The sequence below is a fragment of the Oncorhynchus mykiss genome, chromosome 25 (genome assembly GCF_057628025.1).
Source record: "Oncorhynchus mykiss isolate SJ-2025 chromosome 25, ASM5762802v1, whole genome shotgun sequence".
Lineage (NCBI taxonomy): Eukaryota > Metazoa > Chordata > Actinopteri > Salmoniformes > Salmonidae > Oncorhynchus > Oncorhynchus mykiss.
Window position 1 is genome coordinate 12,747,611 of NC_143046.1, and position 24,342 is coordinate 12,771,952.

The window sequence follows — 24,342 nt, forward strand, 5'->3', positions numbered from 1 at the left end:
ACATTTTGGGGGTGTACCTGGGCTCGGAGAGGTGGGTCAGGAAGAACTGGGAGGGGCTGTCACAGGCAGTGGTGTCAAGACTGGCCAGGTGGAGGTGGCTCCTGTCCCAAGTGTCATATAGAGGGAGGGTGCTGAAAATCAACAACCTGGTGGCATCTTCCCTGAGGCATAACCTGGCTGTCCTCAACCTGCCCCCACTGCCACTGCAGGTGACGGCAGAGACTGGGGACTGGCAACGGGGTCTAGAGGACTTGTTAGATTTTAAGACTCGGAGCCTAGGGGAGTTTGAAGGGGTGGGAGGTAAAGCCCTCTACAACCTCTGCATTAAGGTGAGTAACATTAGGAGCCTAACAGGAGTGAAGGCACATCAGTGGCAGGGGGTATGTGGGGTGGAGAGTATGGTGGGTTTTAGATGGAGGGGGCTCTACCGGTATCAAAGAGGTCAGGGGATATGCAGTGGAAGATTTAACATGGAGCCCTGGCCACTAACAGCTGGTTGGCACAGGTTGAACGGGGAGTCGGACAGGGAGGTCCTTTCTGTGTCGTGAAACTGTGATTCATGTTTTTTCTCTGTTGGAATGTCTGTGTGAGAGGTTGCGCCTGAGGGTGGAATTTGAGTTCTATGAAATGATCAAAAGTGTGGAGATATTTCAGGAGATATGATGTGTCGGGGGAGGGGGGGCGTCTGTACAGCTGGGGAAGATGATATGGATTCACAGTTGTAGAAGTGGTGAGGTTTTGATTATTGTGATGTGTGGTGTTGTTCTGCATCGTGGGGTAGAGGGTAAGTGAGTATGGAGTACAGGGGATGTTCGTTTTTTAAAGGGTGATGGCACGGGTTGAACCGGGAGTCGGACAGGGGTGTCTCCCTCTTTCTCTTTCTCTCTCTCTGTTTCTCCCACCCTCTCTCTCTCTCCCTCTCTCACTTTCCCGCTCTTGTTCTCTTTTTCTCGTTCCCTCCCCCTCTCTCTCTCTCTCTCCCGCTGTCCCTCTCTTTCACTCTCTCCCTCCCTCTCTGTCTCTCCCCCTCTGTCCCTCTCTCTCCCTCTGTCTCTCTCTCTCTCCCTCTGTCTCTGTCTCTCACTCCCTCCCTCATTCTCTCCCTCTGTCCCTCTCTCCCGCTGTCTCTCTCCCTCTGTCTTTCTCCCTCTGTCTCTCTCCCTCTGTCTCTCTCCCTGTCTCTCTCCCTCTGTCCCTCTCCCTCTCTCCCTCTCTCTCTCTCCCTGTATCTCTATGTCTCTCTCCCTCTCTCTCCCCCCCTCTGTCTCTCTCTCTCCCTTTGTCCCTCTCTTTCACTCTCTCCCTCTGTCTCTCTCTCTCCCTCCCTCTGTCTCTCCCTCTGTCTCTCTCTCTCTCCCTCTGTCTCTCTCTCTCCCTCTGTCGCTCCCTCTCTATTCTCTGGCTGTGGTTTGTTCAGTGTGTTGAGTATGGAATATTCAGCACATCATTTTCATTCACAGCACAACTCTAAGAGGATGAGTCACTCTAGCCTCAGCTGAGTCATCCAAAGACCGGAGCCAACACTCAACAGCCCCCCCCCCATCTTTTTCCTTTAGTTCCATCCTACTGACTTCTGTTCCGTCACATGACTATCTGTTTTAACCCCCCCCCCCCTGCAGAAGACACAGTCTCAAACACACAGCACTAAAAAGAGGTAATGAATACCTGGAGCATGGCTAAGATCCTATCAGGCAGGTGGAACACACACAGACACACAGACACACAGACACACACACACACACACACACACACACACACACACACACACACACACACACACACACACACACACACACACACACACACACACACACACACACACACACACACACACACACACACACACAGGTCCATAAACAGTGTAGACCCAGGTAATCTCCATGGGAAAATGAGAGGGTGGTGGTGTTGGTGAAAGAGTGGAGGAAACAGTGAGATCGTAGCTTCTAAACATTGTGTGTTTGAAGGGAAATCTACCAAACACAACAGGTCTGTGGAGTAATGCAGGATCCAGGGAATCTCCCATCAAACATACTACGGACAGTAAAGGCAGACAGTAGAGGTGTGAGGGGAGAGTGGAACACACACACTGTGCCTGATACCTGAGCTACCTGGATCCCCAGCAGAGAGGCCTGCCTGACACACACACACACACACACACACACACACACACACACGCACACGCACACGCACACACACAGGTGTAGTGGTCTAGTAACTAGTACACTGTGCTGTGTAGGGATAGTAATGTAGTGGAAGATACTGAACCCAGAACCCCAGTTTGGTTAGGGTTAGAGGAGAGTACAGGAGGAGAGGACAGGGGCACAGAGGACAGGGGGACAGAGGACAGGGGGACAGAGGACAGGAGGAGAGGACAGGGGGATAGAGGACAGGAGGATAGAGGACAGGAGCAGAGGACAGGGGGACAGAGGACAGGGGGACAGAGGACAGGAGGATAGAGGACAGGGAGATAGAGGACAGGGGGATAGAGGACAGGGGGATAGAGGACAGGGGGATAGAGGACAGGGGGATAGAGGACAGGGAGATAGAGGACAGGGGGATAGAGGACAGGGGGATAGAGGACAGGGGGATAGAGGACAGGAGGATAGAGGACAGGAGGATAGAGGACAGGGGGATAGAGGACAGGGAGATAGAGGATAGGAGGATAGAGGACAGGGGGATAGAGGACAGGGGGATAGAGGACAGGGAGATAGAGGACAGGGAGATAGAGGACAGGGGGATAGAGGACAGGGGGATAGAGGACAGGGAGATAGAGGACAGGTAGATAGAGGACAGGGAGATAGAGGACAGGGGGATAGAGGATAGGGAGATCGAGGACAGGAGGATAGAGTATAGGAGGATAGAGGACAGGGAGATAGAGGACAGGAGGATAGAGGACAGGGAGATAGAGGACAGGAGGATAGAGGACAGGGAGATAGAGGACAGGGGGATAGAGGACAGGGGGATAGAGGACAGGGAGATAGAGGACAGGGGGATAGAGGACAGGGAGATAGAGGACAGGGAGATAGAGGACAGGGAGATAGAGGACAGGGAGATAGAGGACAGGGGGATAGAGGATAGGGGGATCGAGAACAGGAGGATAGAGTATAGGAGGATAGAGGACAGGGAGATAGAGGACAGGAGGATAGAGGACAGGGAGATAGAGGACAGGAGGATAGAGGACAGGGAGATAGAGGACAGGGGGATAGAGGACAGGGAGATAGAGGACAGGGAGATAGAGGACAGGGAGATAGAGGACAGGGAGATAGAGGACAGGGGGACAGAGGACAGGAGGAGAGGACAGGAGGATAGAGGACAGGGGGATAGAAGACAGGGAGATAGAGGACAGGAGGATAGAGGACAGGAGGATAGAGGGTAAAACATCACATCAACAGGACGAGGTGTACTGGACAGTTTCTGTCAGTTCAGTTTTTCTGGATCAGTCCATGGTCCACTGTCAGGTGTCCTTTCCTTAGGTCAGTAGGTGGTAGAAAAACAAGGGCTTGTTAAAAGCCAAGTCCCCAAATTAAAATAAAACAGTCCAGTAGCAGAGTAATCAATCTCTCCTGTCCTTCTCTCTTCAACTCACACTGCAGTGGATGTTCCATCTCTCCTGTCCTTCTCTCTTCAACTCACACTGAAGTGGATGTTCCATCTCTCCTCTCCTCCTCTCAGACTTTGTAGTAGATGTTCTCTCCTCTCCTCCTCTCTCAGACTTTGTAGTAGATGTTCTCTCCTCTCCTCCTCTCAGACTTTGTAGTAGATGTTCTCTCCTCTCCTCCTCTCTCAGACTTTGTAGTAGATGTTCTCTCCTCTCCTCCTCTCTCAGACTTTGTAGTAGATGTTCTCTCCTCTCCTCCTCTCAGACTTTGTAGTAGATGTTCTCTCCTCTCCTCCTCTCTCAGACTTTGTAGTAGATGTTCTCTCCTCTCCTCCTCTCAGACTTTGTAGTAGATGTTGGCTGGGCTCTGCGGAGGCATCTCCTGTACGATATAAACAGGGTGTCCGTAGTCACCGCTCACCTTCTCGTAGTGAGGGCAGTAGTTATTCTCCGTCCGCAGCGGGATGATGATGTCACTGGGTTCCGTCCCGGCTGTGCCCCCGCTGCCAGGCAGCTTGCTCTGATTGGACAGCGTGCTGAGTGCCATGGTGGAGGGGTGTGGCTGGGCGTGAGAGTGCTTCTGGACTCTCTTCCTCATCTTGATGAGCAGGATGACGAGAAAGAGGATGAGGAGGAGGAAGATGATGCAGCCAGCTCCGATGGCTGAAAACACAGCAACCTTTGACCCCAGGATGCTGTCACTGCTGCTGGAACCTCCTGACCTGTTGTCCTGGTTTATAGAGTCTGGAGGAGGGAGGGGAAGAGAGAAGGGGAGAGAATGAGAGCGAGGGGGAGAGAGAGAATGAGAGAGAGGGGGAGAGAGAGAATGAGAAAGGGGGGAGAGAGAGAATGAGAAAGGGGGGGGGGAGAGAATGAGAAAGGGGGGAAAGAGAGAATGAGAAAGGGGGTGAGAGAGAGAATGAGAAAAGGGGGGAGAGGGAGAATGAGAAAAGGGGGAGGGAGAATGAGAAAGGGGGGGAGAGGGAGAATGAGAAAGGGGGGTAGAGAAAGAATGAGAAAGGGGGGAGGGAGAGAATGAGAAAGGGGGGAGAGAGAATGAGAAAGGGGGAGGGAGAGAATGAGAAAGGGGGGGAGAGAGAGAATGAGAAAGGGGGGAGAGGGAGAGAAAAATAAAGAAAACGGTGAGTTTGTAGAATGCAACCAATTGTGCATTCAGTTACAGGAATGTATGCTTATCTAACCTTTATCTAACCTTTATCTAACCTTTATTTAACTAGGCAAGTCAGTTAAGAACTCATTCTAATTTACAATGACGGCCTCGGAACAGTGAGTTAACTGCCTTGTTCAGGGGCAGAATGACAGATTTTGACCTTGGCAGCTTGGGGATTTGATTCACCAACCTTTTGGTTACTGACCCAACACTCTAACCACTAGGCTACCTTCCACCCAAGCTTAATGAAATTAATGCCTAGAACAATCATGAATTCTTCGCATTTGTTTAGGGGGATTGAGAAGAGCTGTTGATGTCATCTAATTGAATTAGTTTAAAATCAAGATGACCCTGTAAATGTAATCTGTGGTCAACACCCAACATCACTCAGATGAATAGGACTGACACAGACAACCCAATAGCCTAGACTACAGAAAGATGTTTCAAACATCTAGGCCACAGTTGTACAGGGGAGAGGCCCAGCGAGATGGCCAGGGGAGAGGCCCAGGGAGAGGCCAGGTGAGAGGCCCAAGGAGAGGCCAGGGGAGAGGCCCGGTGAGAGGCCCAGGGAGAGGCCAGGGGAGAGGCCCAGGGAGAGAACCAGGGAGAGGCCAGGTGAGAGGCCCAGGGAGAGGCCTAGGGAGAGAATAGGTGAGAGGCCAGGTGAGAGGTCCAGGGAGAGGCCAGGTGAGAGGCCCAGGGAGAGGCCAGGTGAGAGGCCCAGGGAGTGGCCAGGTGAGACACCCAGGGAGAGGCCAGGTGAGAGGCCCAGGGAGAGGCCCAGGGAGAGGCCAGGTGAGAGGCCCAGGGAGAGGCCAGGTGAGAGGCCCAGGGAGAGGCCCAGGGAGAGGCCCAGGGAGAGAATAGGTGAGAGGCCAGGTGAGAGGTCCAGGGAGAGGCCAGGTGAGAGGCCCAGGGAGAGACCAGGTGAGAGGCCCAGGGAGAGGCCAGGTGAGACACCCAGGGAGAGGCCAGGTGAGAGGCCCAGGGAGAGGCCAGGTGAGAGGCCCAGGTTAGAGGCCCAGGGAGAGGCCAGGTGAGAGGCCCAGGGAGAGGCCCAGGGAGAGGCCAGGTGAGAGGCCCAAGGAGAGGCCAGGGGAGATATAAAATCAAATCAAATGTTATTGGTCACATACACATGGTTAGCACATGTTATTGCGAGTGGAGCGAAATGCTTGTGCTTCTAGTTCCGACAGTGCAGTAATATCTAACAAGTCATCTAACAATTCCACAACTACCTAATAAACAACAATATATACATATAAATATATGGATGAGTGATGGCCGAGCGGCATAGACAAGGTGCAATAGATGGTATAAAATACAGTATATACAGTTGAAGTCGGAAGTTTACATACACCTAAGCCAAATACATTTAAACTACGTTTTTCACAATTCCTGACATTTAATCCCAGTAAAAAATCCCTGTCTTAGGTCTGTTAGGATCACCACTTTATTTTAAGAATGTGAAATGTCAGAATAATAGTAGAGAGAATTATTTATTTCAGCTTTTACTTCTTTCATCACATTCGCAGTGGGTCAAAAAATGTGTTTAACTTTGGTCAAACATTTCGGGTAGCCTTCCACAAGCTTCCCACAATAAGCTGGGTGAATTTTGGCCCATTCCTCCTGACAGAGCTGGTGTAACTGAGTCAGGTTTGTAGGCCTCCTTGCTCGCACATGCTTTTTCAGTTCTGCCCACACATTTTCTATAGGATTGAGGTCAGGTCTTTGCAATGGCCAATCCAATTCCATGACTTTGTTGTCCTTAAGTCATTTTGTCACAACTTTGGAAGTATGCTTGGGGTCATTGTCCATTTGGAAAAGACCCATTTGCAACCAAGCTTTTAATTCCTGACTGATGTCTTGAGATGTTGCTTCAATATATCCACATCATTGTCCTTCCTCATAAAGCCATCTATTTTGTGAAGTGCACCAGTCCCTCCTTTATCAGACCAGAGGACATTTCTTCAAAAAGTACAATCATTATCCCCATGTGCAGTTGCAAACCGTAGTCTGGCTTTTTATGGCAGTTTTGGAGCAGTGGCTTCTTCCTTGCTGAGAGGCCTTTCAGGTTATGTCGATATAGGACTTGTTTCACTGTGGATATAGATACTTGTGTACCTGTTTCCTCCAGCATCTTCACAAGGTCCTTTGCTATTGTTCTGGGATTGATTTGCACTTTTCGCACCAAAGTACGTTCATCTCTAGGAGACAGAACGCATCTCCTTCCTGAGCGGTATGACGGCTGCGTGGTCCCATGGTGTTTATACTTGCATACTATTGTTTGTACAGATGAACGTGGTACCTTCAGGTGTTTGGAAATTGCTCTCAAGGATGAACCAGACTTGTGGAGGTCTATAATTTTTTTCTAAGGTCTTGGCTGATTTCTTTTGATTTTCCCATGATGTCAAGCAAAGAGGCACTGAGTTTGAAGGTAAGCCTTGAAATACATCCACAGGTACACCTACAATTGACTCAAGTTATGTCAAATAGCCTATCAGAAGCTTCTAAAGCCATGACATCATTTGATGGAATTTCCCAAGCTGTTAAAAGGCACAGTCAATTTAGTGTATGTATACTTCTGACCCACTGTTAAATAATCTATCTGTAAACAATTGTTGGAAAAATTACTTGTGTCATGCACAATGTAGATGTCCTAACCGACTTGCCAAAACTATAGTTTGTTAACAAGACATTTGTGGAGTGGTTGAACTGTAAATGTGATATGAGTCATGTAAGATATGTAAACATTATTAAAGTGGCATTATTTAAAGTGGCATTGTATGAAGTGACTAGTGATCCATTTATTAAAGTGGCTAGAGATTGGGCCTCAATGTAGGCAGCAGCCTCTTTGTGTTAGTGATGGCTGTATAGCAGTCTGATGGCCTTGAGATAGAAGCTGTTTTTCAGTCTCTCGTCTCAGCTGTGATGCACCTGTACCGACCTCTCCTTCTGGAATAAAGCGGGGTGAACACGCAGTGGCTCGGGTGGTTGATGTTCTTGATGATCTTTTTGGCGTTCCTGTGACATCGGGTGCTGTCGGTGTCATGGAGGTCAGGTAGTTTGACCCCGGTGATGCGTTGTGCAGACCGCACCATCCTCTGGATAGCCCTGCGGTTGAGGTCGGTGCAGTTGTCGTACTAGGCTGTGATACAGCCCGACAGGATGCCCTCGATTGTGCATCTGTAAAAGTTTGTCAGGAATTTGGGTGACAAGCCAAATTTCTTCAGCCTCCTGAGGTTGAAGAGGCGCCTTCTTCACCACACTGTCTGTATGGCTGGACCGTTTCAGTTTGTCTGTGATGTGTACGCCGAGGAACTTAAAACTGTCCACCTTCTCCACTTTTGTCCCCTCAATGTGGGTTATTTTCCTGACACCACACTCCCAGAGCCCTCACTTTCTCCTTCTAGGCAGTCTCGTCGTTGTTGGTAATCAAGCCCACTACTGTTGTGTCGTCTGCAATCTTGATGATTGAGTTGGAGGCGTGCATGGCCACGCAATCGTGGGTGAACAGGGAGTACAGGAGAGGGCTGAGCATGCACCCTTGTGGGGCCCCAGTGTTGAGGGTCAGTGAAGTGGAGATGTTGTTTCCTACCTTCACCACCTGGGGGCGGCCCGTCAGAAAGTCCAGGACCCAATTGCACAGGGTGGGGTGGGGAACCAGGGCCTCAAGCTTAATGATGAGCTTGGAGGGTACTATGGTGTTGAATGCTGAGCTGTAGTCAATGAACAGCATTCTTACATAAGTATTATTTTGTCCAGATGGGATAGTGCATTGTGCAGTGTGGTGGCGATTGCATGGATTGTGGATCTATTGGGGCAGTATGCAAACTGAAGTGGGTCTAGGGTGTCAGGTAGGGTGCAGGTGATATGATCCTTGACTAGTCTCTCAAAACACTTCATGATGACAGAAGTGAGTGCTACGGGGCGGTATCGTTGCCTTCTTGGGTACAGGAACAATGGTAGCCATCTTGTGGGGACAACAGACTGGGATAGGGAGCAATTAGGAGAGTGGGGGGCGCAGTCCTTGTTAGCGGGCCGCGATGGTGGCACTGTATTATCCTCAAAGCGGGCAAAGAAGGTTTTTAATTTGTCTGGAAGCGTGACATCGATGTCCGTGAAGTAGCTGGTTTTCTATTGGTAGTCTGTGATTTCCTGTAGACCCTGCCACATACGTCTTGTGTCTGAGCCGTTGAATTGCGACTCCACCTTGTCCCTGTACTGGCATTTAGCTTGTTTGATTGCCTTGTGGAGGGAATAACTACACTGTTTATATTCAGTCGTATTCTCAGACCTCTTTCCCATGGTTAAATGCGGTGGATCGCGCTTTCAGTTTTGTGTGAATGCCGCCATCCATCCACAGTTTCTGGTTAGCGTAGGTTTTAATAGTGAGTACAATATCTCCAATGCACTTATTTATGAACGCACTCACCGAGTCAACATATAGGTCAATGTTGTTCTCTGAGGCTGACCTGAACATATCCCAGTCCGCGTGATCAAAGCTTGGCTTCTGATTGGTCGGACCAGCGTTGAGTGGTTCTCGTCACTGGTACATCCTATTTGAGTTTCTTCCTATAAGAAGGTAGGAGCAAGATGGCGTCGTGGGCGGATTTGCCAAAGGGAGGCGGGGGAGGGCTTTGTATGCATTGCGGAAGTTAGAGTAGCAGTGGACGAGGGTATTTCCCATGCGCATAGCGCAATCAATATGCTGTTAGAATTTAGGTAGCCTTGTTCTCAAATTTGCTTTGTTATAAAATCCCCAGCTACAATAAATGCAGCCTCAGGATGTATGGTTTCCAGTTCGCATATAGTCCAGCAAAGTTCCTTGATGGCCGTCTTTGTGTCCGCTTGAGGGTGAATGTACACAGAAGTGACTATAACTGACGAGAATTCTCTTGGAAGGTAAAATGGCCCGCATTTGATTGTAAGGAATTCTAGGTAGGGTGATCAGAAGGGCTTGAGTTCCTGTATGTTGTTATGATTACACAATGAGTCATTAATCATGAAGTATACACCCCCGCCCTTTCTCTTCCCAGTGAGGTGTTTATCTCTGTCGGAGCCATGCATGGAGAAGCCCGGTGGCTGAACCGATTCCGACAACATATCCCGAGAGAGCCACGTTTCTGTAAAACAGAGAATGTTACAATCTCTGATGTCTCTCTTGAAGGCAACCCTTGCTCGAATTTCATCTACCTTGTTGTCAAGAGACTGGACATTGGCTAGTACTATCCTCAATGTGCACGTCTAAGGAGCCTGGCCAGGTGGCTTCGTCAGCCCCTTCTGCGGCGCCGTTGTTTTGGGTCGACTACTGGGATGAGATCCAATGTCCAGGGTGGAGGTCCGAACAAAGGATCCTCTTTGGGAAAGTCGTATTCCTGGTCGTAATGTAGGTAAGTTGACGTTGCTCTTATATCCAATAGTTCCTCCCTGCTGCATGTAATAAGACTTGTAAGAAATAATACATTAAAAAAACGAAATACTGCATAGTTTCCTAAGAACACGAAGTGAGGCGAGTTCATCCCTTTGTGTAGTGGGAGGAGAGGGGGATGAGGTGGTGAGAGGGGGATGAGGTGGTGATGGGGAGGAGAGGGGGATGAGGTGGTGAGAGGGGGATGAGGTGGTGATGGGGAGGAGAGGGGGATGATGTGGTGAGAGGGGGATGAGGTGGTGATGGGGAGGAGAGGGGGTGAGGGGGGATTGGGAGGAGAGGGGGTGAGGTGGGGATGGGGGGGAGGGTGAGGTGGGGATGGGGGGGAGAGTGAGATGGTGATGGGGAGGAGGGATTAGAGGAGGGGGAGGGAAGGAGGGTTAATGGAAAAGAGAGTGAGGTGGTGATGGGGAGGAGGGATTAGAGGAGGGGGAGGGAAGGAGGGTTAATGGAAAAGAGAGTGAGGTGGTGATGGGGAGGTGGGATTAGAGGAGGGGGAGGGAAGGAGGGATTAGAGGAGGGGGAGGTGAGGAGGGATTAGAGGAGGGGGAGGGGAGGAGGGATTAGAGGAGGGGGAGGGGAGGAGGGATTAGAGGAGGGGGAGGGGAGGAGGGATTAGAGGAGGGGGAGGGGAGGAGGGATTAGAGGAGGGGAGGGAAGGAGGGATTAGAGGAGGGGGAGGGGAGGAGGGATTGGAGGAGGGAGAGGGGAGGAGGGATTGGAGGAGGGGGAGGGGAGGAGGGATTAGAGGAGGGGGAGGGGAGGAGGGATTAGAGGAGGGGGAGGGAAGGAGGGATTAGAGGAGGGGGAGGGGAGGAGGGATTGGAGGAAGGGGAGGGGAGATTAGAGGAGGGGGAGGGGAGGAGGGATTAGAGGAGGGGGAGGGAAGGAGGGATTAGAGGAGGGGGAGGGAAGGAGGGATTAGAGGAGGGGGAGGGAAGGAGGGATTAGAGGAGGGGGAGGGGAGGAGGGATTAGAGGAGGGGGAGGGAAGGAGGGATTAGAGGAGGGGGAGGGAAGGAGGGTTAATGGAAAAGAGCGTGAGATGGTGATGGGGAAGAGGGATTAGAGGAGGGGGAGGGAAGGAGGGTTAATGGAAAAGAGAGTGACTGGGTTACAGTTGATATGAGGAACTCAATTTAAATGAATTCATTAATTTGTGGATTTCACATGACTGAGAATAAATACAATGCATTAGGAAAATTATCAGACCCCTCCACATTTTGTTACGTTACAGCCTTAGTTTCAAATTGCTTAAAAATATATTTTATCCTCATCAATCTACAGACAATACCCCATATTCACAAAGTAAAACAGCTTTTTAATTTTTTATATATAAAATATATATATTTTTAAATTAAACAGAAAAACTTTATTACACACAGTGGCAAGAAAAGGTAAATGAACCCTTTGGAAAAACCTGGATTTCTGCATAAATTGGTCATATAATTAGATCTGATCTTCATCTAAGTCACAACAACAGACAAACACAGTCTGCTTAAACTAATAACGCACAAATTATTGTATTTTTCTTGTCTATATTGAATACATAATTTAAACATTGACAGTGTAGGTTGGATAAAGTATGTGAACCCCTAGGCTAATGACTCCCCCAAAAGCTAATTGGAGTCAGGAGTCAGCTAACCTGGAGTCCAATCAATGAGACGAGATTGGAGATGTTGGTTAGAGCTGCCCTGCCCTATAAAAAACACTCACAAAATTTGAGTTTGCTATTCACAAGAAGCATTGCCTGAACAAAATAAATCTCAGAAGAACCAAGATTAAGAATTGTTGACTTGCATAAAGCTGGAAAGGGTTACAAAAGTATCTCTAAAAGCCTTGATGTTCATCAGTCCACGGTAAGACACATTTTCTATGAATGGAGAAAGTTCAGCACTGTTGCTACTCTCCCTAGGAGTGGCCGTCTTGCAAAGATGACTGCAAGAGCACAGTGCAGAATGCTCAATGAGGTTGAGAAGAATCCTAGAGTGTCAGCTAAAGACTTACAGAAATCTCTGGAACATGCTAACATCTCTGTTGACGAGTCTACGATACATAAAACACTAAACAAGAATGGTGTTCATGGGAGGACATCACAGAAGAAGCCACATCTGTCCAATATAAACATTGTTGAACGTCTGAAGTTCGCAAAAGAGCATCTGGATGTTCCACAGCGCTACTGGCTAAATATTCTGTGGACAGATGAAACTAAAGTTGAGTTGTTTGCAAGGAAACAACACTATGTGTGGAGAAAAAAAGGTACAGCACACCAACATCAAAACCTCATCCCAACTGTAAAGTATGGTGGAGGGAGCATCATGGTTTGGAGATGCTTTGCTGCTTCCTGGGCCTGGACAGCTTGCTATCATATAAATAAAAATGAATTGCAGGAGAATGTAAGGCCAATTGAAGCTCAACAGGAGTTGGATGATGCAACAGGACAACGACCCAAAACACAGAAGTAAATCAACAACAGAATGGCTTCAACAGAAGAAAATACGCCTTTTGGAGTGGCCCAGTCAGAGTCCTGACCTCAACCCGATTGAGATGCTGTTACATGACCTCAGGAGAGCAGTTCATACCAGACATCCCAAGAATATTGCTGAACTGAAACAGTATTGTAAATAAATGGTCCAAAATTATTCCGCAACTACAGAAAATGTTTGGTTGAGATTATTGCTGCCAAAGGAGGGTCAACCAGTTATTAAATCCAAGGGTTCACATAAAATTCCCACCCAGCACTATGAATGTTTACACAGTGTGTTCAATAAAGACATGAAAACGTATAATTGTTTGTGTTATTAGTTGAAGCAGACTGTGTTTGTCTGTTGTTGTCACTTAGATAAAGATCAAATACAATTTTATTACCAATTTATGCAGAAATTCAGGTATTTCCAAAGGGTTCACATACTGTTTCTTGCCACTGTAAGCATTCTGACCCTTTGCTATGAGACTTGAAATTGAGCTCAAGTGCATCCTGTTTCCATTGATAATTCTTGAGATGTTTCTACAACTTGATTGGAGGCCACCTGTCTTAAATTCATTTGATTGGACATGATTTGGAAAGACACACACCTGTATAAGGTCCAACAGTTGACAGTGCATGTCAGAGCAAAAACCAAGCCATGAGGTCAAAGGAATTGTCCGTAGAGCTCTGAGACAGAATTGTGTCGAGGCACAGATCTAGGGAAGAGTACCAAAAAATGTCTGCAGCATTGAAGATCCGCAAGAACACAGTGGCCTCCATAATAACCAAAAACAATTTAATACATTTTAGAATAAGGCTGTAACGTAACAAAATGTGGAAAAAGTGAAGGGGTCTGAATACTTTCTGAATACACTGTACATACATCTGTTGGTAACGGAGAAAATAAATGGTTCTCACGATGGGCCTCAGGATCTCGCCATTTCTGTGCGCTCAAATTGCAATCGATAAGAGGCAATTGTGTTCGTTGTCCGTAGCTTATGTTTGCCCATACCATAACCCCACCGCCACCATGGGGCACTCTGTTCAAAACGTTGACATCAGCAAAACGCTTACCAACACAACGCCATACACGTGGTCTGTGGTTGTGAAGCTGGTTGGACCTACCGCCAAATTCTCTAAAAAAGTTGGAGGCGGCTTCTGGTAGAAGAATTAACATTAAATTATCTGGCAACAGCTCTGGTAGACATTCCTGCAGTCAGCATGTCAATTGCACGCTCCCTCACAACTTGAGGCATCTGTGGCATTGTGTTGTGTACAAAACTGCACATTTTAGAGTGGCCTTTTATTGTCTCCAGCACAAGGTGCTCCTCTGTAATGATCATGCTGTTTAATCAGCTTCTTAATATGTCACACCTGTCAGGTGGCTGGATTCTCTTGGCAAAGAAGAAATGCTTACTAACTGGGATGAAAACAAATTTGTGCACAACATTTTAGAGAAATAAGCTTTTTGTAAGTATGGAAAATGTCTGGGATCTCTTTTAAAACCTTATTTTACCAGGTCAGTTGACTGAGAACACGTTCTCATTTACAGCAACAACCTGGGGAATAGTTACAGGGGAGAGGAGGGGAATGAATGAGCCAATTATAAGCTGGGGATAATTAGGTGGCCTTGATGGTATGAGGGCCAGACTGGGAATTTAGCCAGGACACCAGGGTTAACACCACTACTCTTAAGATATGGGATCTTTAGTGACCACAGAGAGTCAGGACACCCGTTTAACGACCCATCCGAACGACGGCACCCTACACAGGGCAATGTCCCCAATCACTGCCATGGGGAATTGGGATATGTATTTACACCAGAGGAAAGGGTACCTCCGACACCACTTCCAGCAGCATCTGGTCTCCCATCCAGAGACCAACCCTGCTTAGCTTCAGAAGCAAGCCAGCAGTGGGATGCAGTGTGGTACGCTACAGGCTATTTCAGCTCATGAAACATGGGACCAACACTTTACTTGTTGCATTTATATTTCCAGGTATATCAGCAGCTACTGCCAGAAATCTTGCTCAGTCACTCTCTCACTGTCCGCACTTCTCTCTCTCTCTCTCCTCTCTCTAACTGTCCAGACTTCTCTCTCCTTCTCTCTCTCTCTCCCTGTCCAGAATTCTATCTCCTTCTCTCGTCTCTCTCCCTGTCCAGACTTCTCTCTCTCTCTAACTGTCCAGACTTCTCTCTCTCTCTCTAACTGTCCAGACTTCTCTCTCTCTCTCACTCTCTAACTGTCCAGAATTCTCTCTCTCTCTCACTCTCTAACTGTACAGACTTCTCTCTCTCTCTCTAACTGTCCAGACTTCGCTCTCTCTCTCTCTAACTGTCCAGACTTCTCTCTCTCCTTCTCTCTCTCTAACTGTCCAGACTTCTCTCTCCTTCTCTCTCTCTCTCCCTGTCCAGACTTCTCTCTCTCTCCAACTGTCCAGACTTCTCTCTCAATTCAATTCAATTTTCAATTCAAGGGCTTTATTGGCATGGGAAACATGTGTTAACATTGCCAAAGCAAGTGAGGTAGATAATATATAAAGTGAATATATAAAGTGAAATAAACAATAAAAATGAACAGTAAACATTACACATACAGAAGTTTCAAAACATTAAAGACATTACAAATGTCATATTATATATATACAGTGTCCAGACTTCTCTTTCCTTCTCTCTCTCTCGTCTCTCTCTCTAACTGTCCAGACTTCTCTCTCTCTCTCTCTAACTGTTCAGACTTCTCTCTCCTTTTCTCGTCTCTCTCTAACTGTCCAGAATTCTCTCTCCTTCTCTCGTCTCTCTCTCTAACTGTCTACACGTCTCTCTCCTTCTCTCTCTCTAACTGTCCAGACTTCTCTCTCCTTCTCTCTCTCTAACTGTCCACACTTTTCTCTCCTTCTCTCTCTCTAACTGTCCAGACTTTTCTCTCCTTCTCTCTCTCTAACTGTCCACACTTCTCTCTCCTTCTCTCTCTCTCTCTAACGGTACAGACTTCTCTCTCTTTCTCTCGTCTCTCTCTCTAACTGTCCAGACTTCTCTCTCCTTCTCTCATCTCTCTCTAACTGTCCAGACTTCTCTCTCCTTCTCTCTCTCTAACTGTCTACACTTCTCTCTCCTTCTCTCTCTCTAACTGTCCAGACTTCTCTCTCCTTCTCTCTCTCTAACTGTCCAGACTTCTCTCTCCTTCTCTCTCTCTAACTGTCCACACTTTTCTCTCCTTCTCTCTCTCTAACTGTCCAGACTTCTCTCTCCTTCTCTCCTTCTCTCTCTCTAACTGTCCAGACTTCTCTCTCCTTCTCTCCTTCTCTCTCTCTAACTGTCCAGACTTCTCTCTCCTTCTCTCTCTCTAACTGTCCACACTTTTCTCTCCTTCTCTCTCTCTAACTGTCCAGACTTCTCTCTCCTTCTCTCCTTCTCTCTCTCTAACTGTCCAGACTTCTCTCTCCTTCTCTCATTCTCTCTCTCTAACTGTCCAGACTTCTCTCTCCTTCTGTCCTTCTCTCTCTCTAACTGTCCAGACTTCTCTCTCCTTCTCTAACTGTCTACACTTCTCTCTCCTTCTAACTGTCCACACTTCTCTCTCCTTCTCTCGTCTCTCTCTCTAACTGTCCAGACTTCTCTCTCCTTCTCTCGTCTCTCTCTCTAACTGTCCAGACTTCTCTCTCCTTCTCTCTCTCTCTAACTGTCCACACTTCTCTCTCCTTCTCTCTCTCTCTCTCTCTAACTGTCCAGACTTCTCTCTCCTTCTCTCTCTCTCTAACTGTCCAGACTTCTCTCTCCTTCTCTCTCTCTCTAACTGTCCAGACTTATCTCTTCTCTCATCTCTCCTCTCTCTAACTGTCCAGACTTCTCTCTCCTTCTCTCTCTCTCTAACTGTCCAGACTTCTCTCTCCTTCTCTCTCTCTCTAACTGTCCAGACTTCTTTCTCCTTCTCTCTTCTCTCTCCCTGTCCACACTTCTCTCTTCTCTCTCTCTTTCCCTGTCCATGTCCATGGGTTCTACATTCTTAAGGTTATTTTTGTTATTTTAGGTTCCGTTGGGTTCTGTCAGGTTCTAAAGGGGTTAGGGTTGTTATCTCACCAGTGTTGCCTGGCTCTCCTGCTCCAGGCAGCTGGTTGTCCTCAGGGCTAGGACTGAAGTCTCCTCCCAGAGCGTTGTCCTTCCCTCTCTCGGGTTCCTCTGGTAATACAGGGTCTGGTAGAACAGTGTTGGGGTCTGAAACATAGGACACCGTGTTAAATATCTCTGTATGATAGTGAGACACAGAGACACAGAGACACACACACACACACACACACACACACACACACACACACACACACACACACACACACACACACACACACACACACACACACACACACACACACACACACACACACACACACACACACACACACACACACACACACGGTAGAGAGAGTGGGCACATACACATACACACAAGCAGCACACACAGACACCCACTCAGCAGTACACAGACACCCACTCAGCAGTCTACGGGACCGAACACACTGACATGGCAGAATGAGGTTAAGACAGTTAAATATTATATGTAATATGTAATTCATTATTCATATCTGTAAAAGCCCATAATATGTCTTATTTATACTTCTGGCTTTAACGTTACTGCTGAGGAGAAGAGAGGAGAGGATTGGATTGGAGAGGAGAGAAAATGAGATGGGGGAGAGAAGATGTTTGAGGTTATGTCAGCTCTGAAGAAAATAGTGTTTGTAGAAAAGACAGTTGGTTTTATCTCTAACTGTTGTAGAGGGAACAGTTGGTTATCTCTCTAACTGTGGTCATGTCATGCTCTTGGCTCCAGAATCTTTGCAATCTTTCAGAGGTAAATATTAGTCTTTCCACTGATGATTTTATGAGGGATGTGTATGTAGACAGACAGTGTGTGTGTGTGTGTGTGTTTACAGGTATGATCGGCTATGAATAGCCAACTGACATTTACTCCTGAGGTGCTGACATGCTGCACCCCACTACTGTGATTATTATTATTTGACCATGCTGGTCATTTATGAATATTTGAACATCTTGGCCATGTTCTGTTATAATCTCCACCCGGCACAGCCAGAAGAGGACTGGCCACCCCTCATAGCCTGGTTCCTCTCTAGGTTTCTTCCTAGGTTTTGGCCTTTCTATGGAATTTTTCCTAGCAGGTGCTTCTACACCTGCATTGCTTGCTGTTTGGGGTTTTAGGCTGGGTTTCTGTACAGCACTTTGAGATAACAGCTGATGTAAGAAGGGCTATATAAATACATTTGATTTAGGAGGGCAGGGTTGGCAGACAGAGAGACTATCAGATCAATCTAAACGATCATGTCTAACTGCATCTCCCCCTAAGGCAGAACTGGACCGTGTCTATGTGCATGTGTGGCATGCTGACTAAAGGGAAGGCACCTAACAGCCAATCACTTGATTTCCTCTATGGTTTGGCAAAGACAGAGACAGAGGGGTGTGTAGTCTGGCTGAGAAGAGAAATAGACAGAGAGAGATAGAGTGAGATAAATAAAGCCCTTAAATTGAAATTGAATTAAACGAGAGACAGGGGGGAGGAAAAGAAGTGGTGTCTACTTAGTCTATATCTGATTCTTTACCTCCTATTCCACCTCCTCCCCTTCTCCCGTCCTCCTTCCCCTCCCCTCTCCCTTCCTCCTTCCCCTCCCCTCTCCCTTCCTCCACCTCCTTCCCTTCTCCCTTCCTCTACCTCCTCCCCTCCTCCCTCCACCTCCTTCCCTTCTCCCTTCCTCTACCTCCTCCACCTCCTCCCCTTCTCCCATCCCCTCCCCCCATCTTCCATCCCCTCCCCTCCCTTCCTCCACCTCCTCCCCTCCTCCCTTGCTCCACCTCCTCCCCTTCTACCACACCCTCCCCTCCTCCCTTCCTCCACCTCCTCCCCTCCTTCCTTCCTCCACCTCCTCCCCTTCTCCCTTCCTCTACCTCCTCCACCTCCTCCCCTCCTTCCTTCCTCCACCTCCTCCCCTCCTTCCTTCCTTTACCTCTCCCCTCCTTCCTTCCTTCCTCCACCTCCTTCCCTTCTCCCTTCCTCTACCTCCTCCACCTCCTCCCCTCCTTCATTCCTCTACCTCCTCCCCTCCTTCCTTCCTTCCTCCACCTCCTCCCCTCCTTCCTTCCTCTACCTCCTCCCCTCCTTCCTTCCTTCCTCCACCTCCTTCCCTTCTCCCTTCCTCCATCCCCTCCCCTCCCCTTCTCCCATCTTCCACCTCCTCCCCTTCTCCCTTCCTCCACCTCCTCCCCTCCTCCCCTTCTCCCTCCCTCCACCACCTCCCCTCATCTCTTCCTCCAACTCCTCCTTCCTTCCTCCACCTCCTCCCCTTCTCCCTTCCTCCCCTTCCCCTTACCTTCTCCCTTCCTCTACCTCCTCCCCTTCCCTTCTCCCTTCCTCTACCTCCCCCCCTTCTCCTCCCCTTCTCCTCCCCTTCTCCCCTCCTCCTTCCCCTCCCTTTCTCCCTTCCTCCTTCCCATCCCCTTCTCCCTTCCTCCACCTCCTCCCCTCCTCCACCTCCTCACCCCCCTACTCCACCTCCTCCACTTTTCCCCTCCTTTCCCTTCTCCCTTCCTCCACCCCTCCTCCTTCCCCTCCCCTCCTCCGATCCTCCACCTCCTCCCCTTCTCCACCTCCTTCTCCTCCCCTCCACTTCTCTCCTCCTCCCCTTTCTCCACCTCCTACCCTTCTCCCCTCCTCCTTTCCCTCCCCTTCTCCCTTCCTCCACCACCTCCACCTCCCCTTCTTTCCTCCTCCCCTTCTCTACTCCTCCCCTCCTCCACCTCCCCTTCTCTCCTCCACCACCTTCTCCCCTTCTCTCCTCCTCTCCTTTTCTCCTCCTCCTTCACCTCCTCCCCTTCTCTCCTCCTCCACATCCTCCCCTTCTCCAACTCCTCCCCTTCTCTCCTCTTCCTCCTCCCCTTCTCTCCTCCTCTTCTCTTCTTATTCACTTCCTCCCCTTCTCCAACTCCTCCCCTTCTCTCCTCTTCCTCCTCCCCTTCTCTTCTTATTCACTTCCTCCCCTTCTCCACCTCCTCCCCTTCTCTCCTCCTCCCCTTCTCTCCTCCTCCACCTCCTCCACTTCTCTCCTCCTCCTCCCCTTCTCTCCACCTCCTCCACTTCTCTCCTCCTCCACCTCCTCCCCTTCTCTCCTCCTCCTCACCCTTCTCTCCTCCTCCTCCACTTCTCTCCTCCTCCTCCCCTTCTCTCCTCCTCCTCCCCTTCTCTCCTCCTCCCCTTCTCTCCTCCTCCACCTCCTCCCCTTCTCTCCTCCTCCTCCCCTTCTCTCCTCCTCCACCTCCTCCACTTCTCTCCTCCTCCTCCTCCTCCCCTTCTCTCCACCTCCTCCACTTCTCTCCTCCTCCACCTCCCCTTCTCTCCTCCTCCTCCCCTTCTCTCCTCCTCTTCTCTCCTCCTCCTCCCCTTCTCTCCTCCTCCTCCCCTTCTCTCCTCCTCCTCCTCCCCTTCTCTCCTCCTCCTCCCCTTCTCTCCTCCTCCACCTCCTCCCCTTCTCTCCTCCTCCACCTCCTCTCTACTTCCTTTTCTCCATCCTCTTTATAATGATAGCAGTAGTGTAATTACGCTTTGCAGCAGTAGTGTAATTACGCTTTGCAGCAGTAGTGAGCGCTACCTTGCTATGTTTTGGCTGATTCATAATAGACTGTTTGAACATGAGAGTGTGTTATAGTCTACAGAGGCTACAGCCAATCGGATTCGCTCAGGGCTGATCGCATCTGAAGTGGCGTTTGGCAGACTGAGCATGTGCAGTAGAGTGTTCTCTCTCATCTTGGGACCCACTTCTACACTGAATGTGCTGACATTTCCCTTCCTTCGCAAGACAGACGATACGAAAGGCCACCAGCAGGAGGGTGTTGTGTGTGTGTGTGTGTGTGTGCCGTTTTAAATATTCACAGCGACATCCTGTCATAGAGCTCTGAACAGGAGGGAGGATAGAATCTGTACTTCTACTGCACTGCTTTCTGCCTCACACAGAGGTCACACACACACACGTGCACACACACATGCACAGACACACGCACACGATATGAATAATGTATGAGGGTATTTGCATGCTAAGATGCTATGGCCTGTGCTGTGTCAGAATGATTCAGTGAAGTCACTGTGACCATGTACACCAATACAGTTATCCTCAAGGTTACACACTGTTAGGGCACTGGGATACACACTGTTAGGGCACTGGGATACACACTGTTAGGGCACTGGGGTTTTACATAGACGTGAAGAACTGTGTGCGCCAGGCCTAAACTCGGTTAGTGTCTACAGTACTGCAAATAAAACCTTAAGGAGAGGGGAATGTTTAGAGTGAACACATGTAGGAGAGTTTAGAGTGCAACACGTGTGTATTGTTTGTTGTCAGAGTAATCAACCAATGAACGCGTTTGTTTGTTTACCTTGTCCGACCTTCATAACCACTTTCATGGCCTTGGTCTTACAGACTCCTCCCTCTCTGTTCTCCAGGCCTTCGACTGAACCATTGGATGTGGCTGCGAGAGAGAGAGAGTAGAGAGAGAGAGAGAGAGAGTAGAGAGAGAGAGTAGAGAGAGAGAGTAGAGAGAGAGATAGAGAGAGAGAGTAGAGAGAGAGAGAGTAGAGAGAGAGGGAGCGAGAGAGAGAGAGAGTAGAGAGAGAGTGTAGAGAGAGAATGTAGAGAGGGAGTGTAGAGAGAGAGAGAGGTAGAGAGAAGAGAGAGAGAGAGAGAGAGAGAGAGAGAGAGAGAGAGAGAGAGAGAGAAATGATTATTACACAAGCTCAAACATAGAAAGGAGTAACAAGAGACTCCAACCTTTAAATCCATGATAAATAATTGGGAGTCTGAGTGTTCACAGACATATGTTACTTCATAAACAAATGATGATGACCAGGCCAGTATCTACACTCAGACGTCACATACTGTAATGGAGGCAGCCTTCACTGAGCTCCCCAACCCTGAAACCTCCAGACTACCACCGCTCTTCACATAATCGTCTCCTGCACGATTTCTCCTCTTTCTCTTGGGTTTAACTTCTCAGGACAAGGTTAGATTAAAATGAGCTCTTTGAAGATGGAGCTCAAAGCAGCCTGAATAATCTGGCTGTGTGTGTGTGTGTGTGTGTGTGTGTGTGTGTGTGTGTGTGTGTGAGTGAGTGAGTGAGTGAGTGAGTGAGTGAGTGAGTGAGTGAGTGAGTGAGTGAGTGAGTGAGTGAGTGAGTGAGTGAGTGAGTGAGTGAGAGAGAGAGCAACATGCTCTGAGTTTTATATCCACTCAGGGACAGAGAGAGAGAGTTTTATATCCACTCAGGGACAGCTAAATCCTCCTTTTGTAAACTTACTTCAGTCATTTAAATGTCATGTTCTTCCATACGGACTGAAGAGGAACTAGCATAACTGATCTAGAGGAGGATAAGTAACCCCAGGGTTGAGATGGGGGTAGAAAGGCCTGTGTTGCTAATAGTGAATCGGCAGTTTGCGCCCTTCAAAAAAGCCTTTTAAACTTTCCCTTTAAAATTCCTAGTCAGAATTCCCAAGGCCAATTCATTCTGAACACTGTACTCCCAGATATTCCAGTTGTTAAATAAGAACAAAACAAGGTGCACAGTCATTCTCTCTCTGTGTCTACAACTGTTTGGACAGGAAACACTGCAGTAGTCTGCGGTAATCCGAGCGCTCTCTCCACCCTGTTTTTAATCCAGATCTGGAGAGTCAGATTATTAAAAGAGAATGTTCATGTTCATGTTCGGGGCTCCTTGGACTGTCAATAGAGAGAAAAACACATGGGAGGAATGCACAGCATGGGAGGGGCTGAAACACACACGTCTGTCTGGCCAGAATATACCTCCTGCTGCCTGGAGCCTCCAGGACTGGTCAGCAATAATAAGACCTGGATGATTCATGTTGGAGGCCTATGTATTCAGCTTTGTGTGTGTGTGTGTATGTATGTATGTGTCTATGTGTGTATGTATGTATGTACAGTGCCTTGCGAAAGTATTCGGCCCCCTTGAACTTTGCGACCTTTTGCCACATTTCAGGCTTCAAACATTAAGATATAAAACTATTTTTTTGTGAAGAATCAACAACAAGTGGGACACAATCATGAAGTGGAACGACATTTATTGGATATTTCAAACTTTTTTAACAAATCAAAAACTGACAAATTGGGCGTGCAAAATTATTCAGCCCCTTTACTTTCAGTGCAGCAAACTCTCTCCAGAAGTTCAGTGAGGATCTCTGAATGATCCAATGTTGACCTAAATGACTAATGATGATAAATACAATCCACCTGTGTGTAATCAAGTCTCCGTATAAATGCACCTGCACTGTGATAGTCTCAGAGGTCCGTTAAGAGCGCAGAGAGCATCATGAAGAACAAGGAACACACCAGGCAGGTCCGAGATACTGTTGTGAAGAAGTTTAAAGCCGGATTTGGATACAAAAAGATTTCCCAAGCTTTAAACATCCCAAGGAGCACTGTGCAAGCGATAATATTGAAATGGAAGGAGTATCAGACCACTGCAAATCTACCAAGACCTGGCCGTCCCTCTAAACTTTCAGCTCATACAAGGAGAAGACTGATCAGAGATGCAGCCAAGAGGCCCATGATCACTCTGGATGAACTGCAGAGATCTACAGCTGAGGTGGGAGACTCTGTCCATAGGACAACAATCAGTCGTATATTGCACAAATCTGGCCTTTATGGAAGAGTGGCAAGAAGAAAGCCATTTCTTAAAGATATCCATAAAAAGTGTCATTTAAAGTTTGCCACAAGCCACCTGGGAGACACACTAAACATGTGGAAGAAGGTGCTCTGGTCAGATGAAACCAAAATTGAACTTTTTGGCAACAATGCAAAACGTTATGTTTGGCGTGAAAGCAACACAGCTGAACACACCATCCCCACTGTCAAACATGGTGGTGGCAGCATCATGGTTTGGGCCTGCTTTTCTTCAGCAGGGACAGGGAAGATGGTTAAAATTGATGGGAAGATGGATGGAGCCAAATACAGGACCATTCTGGAAGAAAACCTGATGGAGTCTGCAAAAGACCCGAGACTGGGACGGAGATTTGTCTTCCAACAAGACAATGATTAAAAAATGGTTAAAAAATAAACATATCCAGGTGTTAGAATGGCCAAGTCAAAGTCCAGACCTGAATCCAATCGAGAATCTGTGGAAAGAACTGAAAACTGCTGTTCACAAATGCTCTCCATCCAACCTCACTGAGCTCGAGCTGTTTTGCAAGGAGGAATGGGAAAAAATGTCAGTCTCTCGATGTGCAAAACTGATAGAGACATACCCCAAGCGACTTACAGCTGTAATCGCAGCAAAAGGTGGCGCTACAAAGTATTAACTTAAGGGGGCTGAATAATTTTGCACGCCCAATTTGTCAGTTTTTGATTTGTTAAAAAAGTTTGAAATATCCAATAAATGTCGTTCCACTTCATGATTGTGTCCCACTTGTTGTTGATTCTTCACAAAAAAATACAGTTTTATATCTTTATGTTTGAAGCCTGAAATGTGGCAAAAGGTCGCAAAGTTCAAGGGGGCCGAATACTTTCGCAAGGCACTGTATGTATGTGTCTATGTGTCTATGTTTGTATGTATGTATGTATGTATGTATGTATGTATGTATGTGTGTGTGTCTATGTATGTATGTGTCTATGTGTGTA

At 48.0% G+C, this 24,342-nt stretch overlaps 1 protein-coding gene across 1 annotated transcript in view; it reads right to left on the bottom strand.

The window, feature by feature from the left end:
* LOC110504586 (ephrin-B1) overlaps window positions 1-24,342 on the bottom strand; it is a 143,099-nt gene that overhangs the window by 1,527 nt on the left and 117,230 nt on the right. Inside the window, exons 3-5 of the mRNA XM_090220138.1 lie at window positions 21,092-21,184; window positions 16,742-16,876; window positions 3,587-4,342 (exon numbers count right to left, since the gene is read on the bottom strand). Of these exons, the coding sequence (XP_090076264.1) occupies window positions 3,936-4,342; window positions 16,742-16,876; window positions 21,092-21,184 (635 nt within the window). The 3' untranslated portion in view covers window positions 3,587-3,935. The remainder of the gene's footprint in view (window positions 1-3,586; window positions 4,343-16,741; window positions 16,877-21,091; window positions 21,185-24,342) is intronic.